Source organism: Scylla paramamosain, chromosome 16 (assembly GCF_035594125.1).
Source record: "Scylla paramamosain isolate STU-SP2022 chromosome 16, ASM3559412v1, whole genome shotgun sequence".
In the NCBI taxonomy this organism is placed as follows: domain Eukaryota; kingdom Metazoa; phylum Arthropoda; class Malacostraca; order Decapoda; family Portunidae; genus Scylla; species Scylla paramamosain.
Window position 1 is genome coordinate 24396266 of NC_087166.1, and position 12500 is coordinate 24408765.

At 43.0% G+C, this 12500-nt stretch overlaps 1 protein-coding gene across 8 annotated transcripts in view; it reads right to left on the minus strand.

The window, feature by feature from the left end:
• LOC135108168 (uncharacterized) overlaps nt 1–12500 on the minus strand; it is a 168510-nt gene that overhangs the window by 108274 nt on the left and 47736 nt on the right. For 4 of the 8 annotated variants that reach the window (XM_064018927.1, XM_064018928.1, XM_064018931.1 and 1 more), the window contains one exon: nt 9064–11093. The exons of 1 other annotated variant lie outside the window; for it this stretch is intronic. In XM_064018927.1, coding sequence (XP_063874997.1) covers nt 10774–11093 — 320 coding nt within the window. In that variant the 3' untranslated portion in view covers nt 9064–10773. Of the gene's footprint in view, nt 1–9063; nt 11094–12500 lie in introns of those variants that run through there. 3 more of the 8 variants (XR_010272167.1, XR_010272166.1, XR_010272165.1) reach the window with 3 other exon arrangements.

Below are 12500 nucleotides of genomic sequence, written 5' to 3' on the forward strand. Positions count from 1 at the left end.
GGTCGTTTGACACAACGACACCAAGATCTTTTTCTTTATCAGCACTTGACAGTGGCATGTTATTCATTACATATCTCGCCTGAACATTGTTGCTTCCGATATGTAGAATTTTACACTTTTCTATATTGAATCTCATCATCAGGAGGAGGAGGAGGAGGAGGAGGAGGAGGTAAGAAAGAGAGGCACATTGAAAAAGCAGTAAAATGATGAAGACAAGAAATAAGAAAATATAAAAGAAAACAAGGAAGGAAGGAAGGAAGGAAGGAAGGAAGGAAGGAAGGAAGGAAGGAAGGAAGGAAGGAAGGAAGGAAGGAAGGAAGGAAGGAAGGCAGGAAGGAATGAAGCAATCTCTCTCTCTCTCTCTCTCTCTCTCTCTCTCTCTCTCTCTCTCTCTCTCTCTCTCTCTCTCTCTCTCTCTCTCTCTCTCTCTCTCTCTCTCTCTCTCTCTCTCTCATACAGCATACAAATATTCATACACACAAGAAAACAAAAAAGCATGTATGCAACTTTCTCTCTCGTGAAGTGAGTGAATTAATGAATGAATAAGCGAACAGAAGCATCACCAAGCAACACTGACCTATCGCAACACACAGGCACGCAACACCACACTCCGTACCCAGCCAGGCGGGGAATGGTGAGGTGACACGCGAGAGAGAGAGAGAGAGAGAGAGAGAGAGAGAGAGAGAGAGAGAGAGAGAGAGAGAGAGAGAGAGAGAGAGAGAGAGAGAGAGAGAGAGAGAGAGAGAGAGAGAGAGAGAGAGAGAGAATAAAAGCTTCATTACCAGTATTTCTTCTCTCGTCTTATTCTGTTCACCAATGTAGAGTTAACTAGTTCTTCCTACTTTTTCTGTTTTTTTTTTTTTATCACTATTTTGTTCAGCTTATTAATGCAAGACTTACCCATTTTTTTCTCTTATTTTTATCGTTTTTTTCAGCTTATTAATGCAAGAGTTAACCATTTTTTTATTTTATCTTATTTTTATCGTTTTTCCAGCTTATTAATGCAAGACTTAACCATTTTTTTCTCTTATTTTTTATCGTTTTTTTCAGCTTATTAATGCAAGAGTTAACCATTTTTTCTTCTCTATTTTATTTTTTTATCGCTTTTTCACTTTAATAAATGCAAGAGTTAACCATTTTTTTTATTTTCTCTTATCTTTATCGTTGTTTTTCAGCTTATTAATGAAGGAGTTAACCAATTTTTTTCTTTTCTCTTATTTTCATCGTTTTTTTTTCACCTTATTAGTGCAAAAGTTACCCAATTTTTTTCTCTTTTATTTTTTATTATTTTTTGTTCACCTTAATAAATGCAAGTTATCCATTTTTTTTTCTTTTATTTTTTTTTTCGTTTTTTTCACCTTAATGGAAGAGTTAACTATTTTTCCTGCTCTTATTTTTTACCGGTTTTTACACCTTATTAATGCAAGTTAACCTTTTTTTTTCTTTTCTCTTTTATTTTTTTCCACCTTATTAATGAGAGAATTAGTCAGTTTTCCTTACCTTTCCTTGTTTATCATTTATCACTATTCTGTTCACCTTATTAATGCAAGACTAATTTTTTTTCTTACTTTTTATCTTTTCACTGGTAGAAAATTTTGGACTCTGCCTTTTATCACTATTCTGTTCACCTTATCAATGCAAGAGTTATCTGTGCTCTTTCATTTCTTTCACAGATAAACTCAGGAACTTTTGAGCTCTCTGCCTTCTACCACTATTCTGTCCATGTTATTAATGCAAGAGTAAACTGGAGTCTTTCATCTCTTTCAGTGGTAAACTCTACAATAATTTTCGATTCTCTTTATTAATGCAAGAGTAACCTGGAGTCTTTCATCTCTTTCAATGGTAAACAATAATTTTCAATCCTCTTTATCAATGCATGAGTAAACTGGAGTCTTTCATCTCTTTCAATGGTAAACAATAATTTTCAATCCTCTTTATCAATGCATGAGTAAACTGGAGTCTTTCATCTCTTTCAGTGGTAAACTCTACAATAATTTTCGATTCTCTTTATTAATGCAAGAGTAACCTGGAGTCTTTCATCTCTTTCAATGGTAAACAATAATTTTCAATCCTCTTTATCAATGCATGAGTAACCTGGAGTCTTTCATCTCTTTCAATGGTAAACAATAATTTTCAATCCTCTTTATCAATGCATGAGTAAACTGGAGTCTTTCATCTCTTTCAATGGTAAACAATAATTTTCAATCCTCTTTATCAATGCAAGAGTAAACTGGAGTCTTTCATCTCTTTCAATGGTAAACTCTACAGTAATTATCAATCCTCTTTATTAATGCAAGAGTAAACTGGAGTCTTTCATATTTTTCAATGGTGAACTCTACAACACTCTATCCTCATTATTAATGCAAGAGTTAGCTAGTATTGTAATTGTTTCATCTCCTTCCCTGATGAACAATGAACTTTCTACCTCTCTATTTATCTACCTTCCTTAAATATTCTATCCAACTTGGTAATGCGAGAGTTAACCAGTATTTTAACCTCTCTCTCTCACTAGTAAACTCTACAACTCCCTGCCTAAATACATATCTATCTTCTATCACTATTCTGTCCACCTCAACTATGCAAGAATTAGCCAGTGTCTTTCAGCTCCTTCACTAGTTAACTCTATAATTTTCTGCCTCATTATTTATCTACCTTCACTCACTACTCTGTCCACCTGTCAAAGCAAGAGTTAACCAATCAAAGAGGTGAGATACTGGTTAATTCTTGCATTAGGAAATAGGACCAAATTAAATGTAGCCGGTATTTACGTAGAATTTCGGAGTTTACAAGTGACAGAATTGAAAGACACTGGATAACTCTTGCAATAGGAAAAGGGACCAAACAGTGACGGAGGGTGGCAACAGGGAAGCAAGGAATTATGGGTAAACAGTCTGCGCAAGCTTTTCATTGTCTTTCCAGGGAGTTGCTTAAATTTTCTTCCTAAAGTACTGTACCATGCAAGAACATAAATGCCGCTTCCCGTTTGTTTAACCATTTCCTCCTCCTCCTCCTCCTCCTCCTCCTCCTCCTCCTCCTCCTCCTCCTCCTCCTCCTCCTCCTCCTCCTCCTCCTCCTCCTCCTCCCACAACGCACAACACATAGTGACACACAAAGTAACACACTCAGGCATACTAACATTACACCTTCATTATTCCTTTTTTACCACCACCACCACCACCACCACTAGCTCCTCCTCCTCCTCCTCCTCCTCCTCCTCCTCCTCCTCCTCCTCCTCCTCCTCCTCCTCCTCCTCCTCCTCCTGGTGCACGCATTACCCTTTCCCTCACGCTAGTGCTGTATGCCTTTGCCTGTTTGTAACCCTTTGTAGTCCTCCTCCTCCTCCTCCTCCTCCTCCTCCTCCTCCTCCTCCTCCTCCTCCTCCTCCTCCTCCTCCTCCTCCTCCTCCTCCTTTACAGTATCGTCACGATAACACATGAAATTACTCTCTTTAACAACCCTAGTGACCAGGTCAATGACTGAGGAGGAGGAGGAGGAGGAGGAGGAGGAGGAGGAGGAGGAGGAGGAAGAGGATAAAGGTGGGAATATAGAAAGGAAGGGGAGGAAAAGGGAATGGGGAGAAGGCACGAGATTGCAGAGGTTGGGGAGAGGGGAAGGCTGGCGAGGGGAGAGGGGAGGAAAGGCAGTATTTGGAACAGGAATAGTGGGGTGGTAGTGGGGAGGAAGGAGAGGAGTGGTGGTGGTGGTGGTGGTGGTGGGGGAAGAGGTCTGTGTGTGTGTGTGTGTGTGTGTGTGTGTGTGTGTGTGTGTGTGTGTGTGTGTGTGTGTGTGTGTGTGTGTGTGTGTGTGTGTGTGTGTGTGTGTGTGTGTGTGTGTGTGTGTGTGTGTGTGTGAGAGAGAGAGAGAGAGAGAGAGAGAGAGAGAGAGAGAGAGAGAGAGAGAGAGAGAGAGAGAGAGAGAGAGAGAGAGAGAGAGAGAGAGAGAGAGAGAGATTTTGTACAATCAAGGTGATGAGGTGAGAGGTCAACGGTGCCCCGAGAGAGAGAGAGAGAGAGAGAGAGAGAGAGAGAGAGAGAGAGAGAGAGAGAGAGAGAGAGAGAGAGAGAGAGAGAGAGAGAGAGAGAGAGAGAGAGAGAGAGAGAGAGAAAGATGGTCTTTTCACTATTTATTTTATAGCCCCAGTAGGACGGTCCCCGTTTGTATGAAACACACACACACACACACACACACACACACACACACACACACACAGTCACGCCAAGTCAGCGGCCACACCGCCACGTACAGTGACCACTTCTCGCCTCCTTGACACACTCGGCCCACTCAACCCACTCCGCCCGGCCCGTCCATTCCCTCCACACCAGGCCTCCACCTTCTTTATTGCTCGTGCTTCCTCTCCTCCTCCTCCTCCTCCTCCTCGACAGGCGCGGCGCCCCGGCGTGAGTCAGCGGCGCGGCACACGATGGCACGATAGGCCGAGTCTCTGCCGCGGCGAGGGCGGCGGGGAGTGTGGCACGCGGGGGGCGGCGACCTCGATCAATACGCACCGCGAGCTCGACCAAGGCCTGCCCAGGCCTGCCCCCCGCCCCGCCCCGCCGCGAACCCGCCCCGGGCACGGCGCCCCCGATCATGTCAACCCGGAATCGATACCAGCAATGGATACAAAGAGGAACAGCGGTGGAGGGAAGGAGGGAATGGAGGGATGGGTGGAGGGGTGGAGGGGATGGAGTGAAGGTGGAGGGAAGGTGGAGAGAGTGAAGACAAAGAGAGGCCCAGCGGGCATGCGCCACACCATAGGCCGGCCCAGGACGTGGCGGGGCGGTGCCGGGGAGGGAGGCGCCCACTGCTCCGCCAGGCAGGGGCGGGCGGGGCAGGGCGGGGCAGGATGGGGCGGGGCGGGGCGAAGCGGGGCGGAGCAGGGCGGGGTGGGGCGGGCTGTGTGAGGGCAGGGAAGTGTGTGTGTGTGTGTGTGTGTGTGTGTGTGTGTGTGTGTGTGTGTGTGTGTGTGTGTGTGTGTGTGTGTGTGTGTGTGTGTGTGTGTGTGTGACAAATACTCACTCAATCACATATTCACCAACCTAACCTTTCTCTCTCTCTCTCTCTCTCTCTCTCTCTCTCTCTCTCTCTCTCTCTCTCTCTCTCTCTCTCTCTCTCTCTCTCTGACGCCAAATGGACACACACTCCCACTCTACCAGAATCTAACGTCGCCCTGCAATCACACACACACACACACACACACACACACACACACACACACACACACACACACACACACACAGAGAGAGAGAGAGAGAGAGAGAGAGAGAGAGAGAGAGAGAGAGAGAGAGAGAGAGAGAGAGAGAGAGAGAGAGAGAGAGAGAGAGAGAGAGAGAGAGAGAGAGAGAGAGAGAGAGAGAGAGAGAGAGTCACGTAACAAACACATTACTACGAAGCTTCCTAAGAGTACCGTGTGTGTGTGTGTGTGTGTGTGTGTGTGTGTGTGTGTGTGTGTGTGTGTGTGTGTGTGTGTGTGTGTGTGTGTGTGTGTGTGTGTGTGTGTGGCATGCAGCATTTCTCCTTACGAAATTGGAGGAGGAGGAGGAGGAGGAGGAGGAGGAGGAGGAGGAGGAGGAGGAGGAGGAGGAGGAGGAGGAGGAGGAGGAGGAGGAGGAGGAGCTCAAGGACGATGGGGAAGAGGACAAGACAGAGGATGATTAAAAGGAGGAGGAAAAGGAAGAGGAAGAGGAGGAGGAGGACGAGGAGGAGGAGGAGGAGGAGGAGGAGGAGGAGGAGGAGGAGGAGGAGGAGGAGGAGGAGGAGGAGGAGAAAGTTCGCCTCAAGTACACGAAACCTGGAGAGTTTTACCTTCTTTTATCTCCTCCTCCTCCTCCTCCTCCTCCTCCTCCTCCTCCTCCTCCTCTTCCTCCTCCTCCTTATTGGCATCCTCCTTCGCTTCCCTCTTCTGTTTATCCTCCTTCTTGCCTTACTCTTGAAATCCTCTCCTTTTCTTCCTCTTCCTCCTCCTCCTCATCCTCCTCCTCTTCCTCCTTGTTTTCTTCCGCGTCCTCTTCCTCATTTGGATCCTGCTCCTTTAGTTTCTTCTTCCTTCATCTCTCCTCCTCCTCCTCCTCCTCCTCCTCCTCCTCCTCCTCCTCCTCCTCCTCCTCCTCCTCCTGCTTGTCATTATCACCCCTATCCTTGTCAATATCTTCATCTTCCTCCTAATTATATTCCCGTTCTCGCTCCTCCTCTTTCGCCCTCCTCCTCCTCCTCCTCCTCCTCCTCCTCCTCCTCCTCCTCCTCCTCCTCCTCCTCCTCCTCCTCCTCCTCCTCCTCTTGCTCCTTCTGGTTCATCTCCAGCACCTCCTTCTTCCCCTCCTATTCCTCCTTCTGTTATTGTTCTTCCTTCTCTTTCTACTCCTCCTTCTCCTCCTCCTTCTATTCCACCCTCTCCTCCCCCTCCCTCTTCATCTTGCACCTCCTACCACATCTCCTCATCTTCCTTCTCCATCCTTCCTATTCCTCTTTCTATATCTCATTCGGTTCCTACTCTGTTTCCTCCTCTTTCTCAGCATGCACCTCCTCCTCCACCTCCTCCTCCTCCTGCTATTCTTCTCTTGTTCTTCCTCCTTCTGTTCCTCCTCTTGTTTTTTACTATAGCTTTTTTCTGCTCCTCTTCCTCTTCCTCTTCCTCCTGCTTCTATTCCTCCCCCGGCTGTTTATGCTATCACCACTACTACTACTACTACTACTCCTTCAGCTCTTCCTGCTCCTGCTCCTCCTGCTGCTGCCCCTCCTGCTGCCACTCCTGCAGCAGGCCTTGAGCAGCGCTGCGCCCCGATCAATATTTAATATCCGGCCTTTGAGAGCATCCGTGCCGACACGCGTATACATAACACCTTTTGGCGTTCTTAAAAATACGGGTGAGGGTGTGGAGGGAGTCTGAGTGCGAGGGGTGAGGGGTGGGTATGAGGGTGTGGGTGAAGGGTGAGGTGAGGTTGTGGGTGGAGGGTGTGGTGAAGGGTGTGGTGAGGGTGTGGAGTAGTGAGGGGTCAAGGGTGAGGGGAGTGGTAAGGGTGAAGGGTGAGAGGTGAGGGATGAAGGGTGACAGTGAGGTGAATGAGGGATGAGGGTGAGGAATGGGGTAAGGGAGAGAATAAAGGAGAAATGGGGATGGAGAAATGAGGGAGAAGTGTGGGGTGAGTGACAGTGAGGAGTGAGGAAATGAACAAGGAAGGGCGAGAGAGAAGCATGAGGGATTGAGACATGAGAGAGAGAGGGAGAGAGGGAGGGAGTGAGGGAGAGGATGACAGCACGGGTGAGGGAGGGTAAGCAAGAGAGGGTGAAGGTGTAAGAGTGAGGATAAAGGTGACGGTGAGGGTGAGGGGAGGTAATGGGGGGATGAAGGGGGGGGGGCGGTGAGGGTGCAGGTACAGCCCTCACCTGCCAATTAAGGCGCTGCCGTGTGTGACATCAAAGGTTCCACCATCGAGTCTCGCCTTCTTTACATTTTTTCTACGCCAGTTTAAAAAATTTCTGACACGGATTTTCAAGAGTTGTTTTTCTTTTCTTGTTATTTTCTTTCTTCTTGTTCGTGTTTTCTTTTTTTCTATTTTATTATTTTTTATTTAATTTTTTTACTTTCCTTTATTTTATTTATTTATCTATTTTATTTTCTATTTTATTTTTTTTATTTATTCATTTATTTTTTTTTTTTAGGGGGAAAGGGACACAGGATTTTCACCTTTTTTTTTATTTTCTTTCTTCTTTATCGTGTTTTCTTTTATTTTTTTTTTTACTTTTTCTTTTTTTCTTTTTCTTTTTTGACGGGATTTTCACAAGTTTTTTTCCTTCTTACTTTTTTTTTATTTTATTTTTCTTATTTTTGATACTTTTTAGAGAATTTCCAGAAGTATTTCAATCTAGTTTTTTTTCTTTTTTTATCTTTTTTTTTCTTTTTTTTTACTTTTAACACAGGATTTTCACATGTAATTTTCTTATTTTTTTATTTTCTTTCGTTTTTTTTTTCTTTTTTTTTTATTTCATGATATTTTTTTTAGGATCTTCAAGAGTATTTTCCTTCTTTTTTTACTTTTCTTTCATTTTTTTCTTTTTTTTTTTCTTTTTTTTTCCTTTTTTTCTCTTTAGAGTTTTACTTTTGATGGATTTTTGCCATTTATTTATTTATTTATTTATTTATTTAGTTTTTCTTTAGTTTTTATTTAGATTTTTATTTATTTATTTATTTATTTATTTGTTTTATTTTATTTTATTTTATTTATTTATTTAATGAAGGATGGATAGGAAGAGTTTAAGATGAATTTTTTCGTTTTTCTTTATTTTTTTTTCTTTTCTTTCATTCTTTTCTTTGATTCTTTTCTTTTTTTTCTTTTTTTTCTTTCATTTTACTTTTTCCCAACGGTCTTTTTTTTCCTTTTTCACACTCTTGATGTTCTTTGTGGATTTTCTTTCTTTTTTTTTTTTCTTTTTCAACGCTGTTCAGATTTAATTTTCCTTGTTTTCCTTTCTTTCGACGCAATTTTCAGTTTTTTTCCCGCCTTTTCCAACGTGATTTTTTTTCCTTCTTTACTTTCCTCTCTTTTTTCTTGATTTCTTTTTTTCGATGCTCTTAATATCTTATTTTCCTTTCCTCATTTTTTTTTTTTACTCTATCAATTTTCTTCTTTCTTTTTTAACGCTCCTGTGATATTTTTTTTACAATTATTCTTATTTTCGACGCTTTTTCTGCATTTTCCCTTTTCCTTTCTACGCTCCTCTTTTGATTTTATTTTCCTGTTTTTTTACGCTTTTTTCATTTTTTTCTACGTTTTTTTTCTTTTTTTTTGACGCTACTGAGAATTTTCCTCTTCCTCTCTTGTCGACGCTCTTAAGATTTTTTTTTCTCCTCTCTGTTTTTTCTTCCCCCTGTGAAGGATCTGCCTCTTAGTTCTTGTCTTTTTTCTATGGATGGAAACTCTCTCTCTCTCTCTCTCTCTCTCTCTCTCTCTCTCCTCTCTCCTCTCTCTCTCTCTCCTCTCTCTCTCTCTCTCCTCTCTCTCTCTAATACGCCTCAGTTTTTTTCTATAATTTCTCTTCCTGTATCGACACAAAATTTTAGTCTCTCTCTCTCTCTCTCTCTCTCTCTCTCTCTCTCTCTCTCGCTCTCTCTCTCTCTCTCTCTCTCTCTCTCTCTCTCTCTCTCTCTCTCTCTCTCTGGGGTCCTGGATTGGTGCCGAGAGGAGCGGATCGATAGAGTCCTGCGGCGGTGGGGCGAGGCTTTGGGGGACTCAGGGACTCAGGGACTTGGGGACTTTAGGACTCGGGGTCTAGAGGACTTGTGGTCTTGGGGACGTGAAGACTTCGGCTCCTGGGTTTATGGGAATTTGGGGACTCAGGGACTTGAGGATTCGGGTTCTTGGGAGTTCGAGGGCTTCAGGGTGTGGGGACTTGCGAATTTAGGGACTTGGAGTCTTGGGGTCCTGGGAACTTAGGCATTCAGGGAGTCGTGGGACAAATGACTTCAAGATTTGGGGTTTCAAGGGCTTATGAACTCAGGGCCCTTGGGAAAGGCTGTCCAACTAGTGCCCTTGTCCCCATCTCTTATTCCCAGCCCTTATTCTCAGCCCTTGTCCCCATTCCTGCCATTCACCACACCTGTTCCTAGATTATAACTCTCCTTTCCTCCCCATACACCTGTTTCTAGTTTTTTTTTTTTTCGTTCTCTAGTTCTTCTGTCCTCTTCACACCTGTTTCAAGTCCTTCTGTCCTCTCCTACACCTGTCCTCTGCTCTCCTGTCCTTCACACACCTGTCCCAGCCCTCATGTTCTCTCCTACACCTGTCCCAGCTCTCGTCCTCCTTCACACACCTGCCCCAGCTCTCCTGTCCTCCTTCACACACCTGCCCCAGCTCTCCTGTCCTCCTTCACACACCTGTCCCAGCTCTTCTTTCCTCTCCTACACCTGTCCTAGCTCTCCTGTCTTCCTTCACACACCTGTCCCAGCTCTCCTGTCCTCCTTCACACACCTGTACCAGCTCTCCTGTCCTCCTTCACACACCTGTCCCCAGCTCTCCTGTCCTCCTTCCCACACATGTCCTCTGTCCTCCCAGCCTGCCGCACACCTGTCTTCTGCCGTCCCAGCGACCCACACACCGGCTCCACATCACCTGGCGACACGCAATCAGGTGGATGAGGAAGTCACGGATCATATTTCACATTTTCTCGCTCTCATATTTTCCTTTACTATATATCAGTCACATATCAGTCACTATCAGTCACTATCACCACTATCACGACTATCACCATCACCACCTATGCTAACTTTAACTAAACATTTTCTTCCTCTAATATCTTTCTTTACTATATATCAGTCACTATCGTCACCATCACCACTATCACCATTCACCATCTATGCTAACTTAAACTAGCAACTAAACATTTTCTTCTTCTATTGCTATCAGTCACTATAATTATCATCACCACCGTCATTACCATCATCATCACTGCTATCACCATCACCACTACCTAACTTAACCTAACTTAATCTTACAACTAAACATTTTCTTATGTGATATTTTCCTTCACTATCACTATCACTACTATTTTCATCACTATCACTATCATCACCATTACCATTGCCATTTATTCATTCACTAATTCATTCATTCATTCATCCGGCTTCATATCGTTTTGTCTCCTTAACAACAACAACAACAACAACAACAACAACACCAACACCAACAACAACAACAACAACAACAACAACAACAATAATAATAATAACAATAATAATAATAAAGATAAGAAATGAATACAAGAAGAATTAACGATAGCGGATCAAGTTGCCCTCACGAAACTATTAGTTATAAGCAACACTATCTTAAGAGAGGCACTGGATAATAAAGGCGAAGGCTCCTCCCCACCCACTGCATCCTTTAACAGTGGGTGGCAGAAAAAGAACAGTAAAAAAAAGGAAAACAAAGAAAACAAAAGACACACTGCCACTACAAGTATCTTATAAGTCACAGAAACTATCACTTCTGCAAATACCCGGACGAAATCTGCAGTGTCTCCAGCAAAGAGTAAGAGTATAAACACCACACAGTACTCACCAATACACCACACAGCAGGTAAGGGACAGGACTGTATATACGTACCTGGTGGAGAAAGAACATACAGGTTAATAAGTGGATAGGAACACATGCGTACATAAGAACATAAGGGAAGCTGCAAGGAGCCATCAGGCCTACACGTGGTAGTCCCTGAGCAAGTAACGTGGCAGGATTGTATATACGAAGCTGCAGGAGAGAAAACACATAGGTCAAGTAAAGATATAAGAGTATAAGGGAAGCTGCAAGAACCCACCATGCCTACACGTGTCATTCCCTCCATGAAACAAGTGCAGTAAATATCTACCGTCCCTATCAGTAAATTCATCTAATATTTTAAAAAGTTCCTTGTTGACTCAGCACTAATAACCTGATCATTGAGTCTGTTCCAGTCATCCATCACTCTTATTTTGGCATCCATCATCACTATCCATTATTTTATCTAATCTTTATTTATTTATCTACTTCACTTTACTATTCTTCCATTCACCTCACTACGCCTTGAATACTCACTCTCAGCCACTCACCACTTCATTCATCCATTCACCTGACTCACTTCACTCATTCACTCTCCTCCAGTCACTCACTCACCGATACATTCCGCTCACTCGTCAATTAACTGACTGACTGACTGACTGATTAATTGATTGATTCAATGACTGACTCATTAAAGAACGGGTTTATCAAGGCCAAACATTATACGACACTGAATGATGATGATAATGATGATGATGATGATGATGATGATGATGATGATGATGATGGTAATAATAATAATATAAACAATAATAATTCACGATATGCTTTTCCCTCCTCTTCCTCCTTCTCCTCCTCCTCCCTCCTCCTCCTCCAAGGATTATGTTTATACAAGTGATTATTATTTTTTTTTTTTTGCATTAACCTTATCTTGTTATTATTATTATTTTTTATTACACATTCCTCGATGCCTGTGTGTGTGTGTGTGTGTGTGTGTGTGTGTGTGTGTGTGTGTGTGTGTGTGTGTGTGTGTGTGTGTGTGTGTGTGTGTGTGTGTGTGTGTGTGTGTCTACGCAACAAAATGACTGCTAGGCACCAACACTCCCTCCAATAAGAAAAAAATACCTACATTTTTACAGATTTTCCTCCTGAACTTCAAATAAAACATTGAAAAGAACTGCATTTAATCAGATTTCCTCGTAAACTTCAAATAAAACACAGAAAAAAACTTATATTTCTAGATTTCCTCCTGAACTTCAAAATAAAGAAAACATACATACCTTTCACACTGAATTCGAAATAATATATTAAAAAAAACAATATTTCTACAGATTTCCATCCTAAAATTCAAATCAAAACATAAAAAATCCGATATTTCTGCAATTTTCCTGCTAAACTTCAAATCAATCACAACAAAATCCGATATTTCTACAGATTTCCGCCTGAACTTGAAACAGTTTGGCATTCAGATCACTGCAA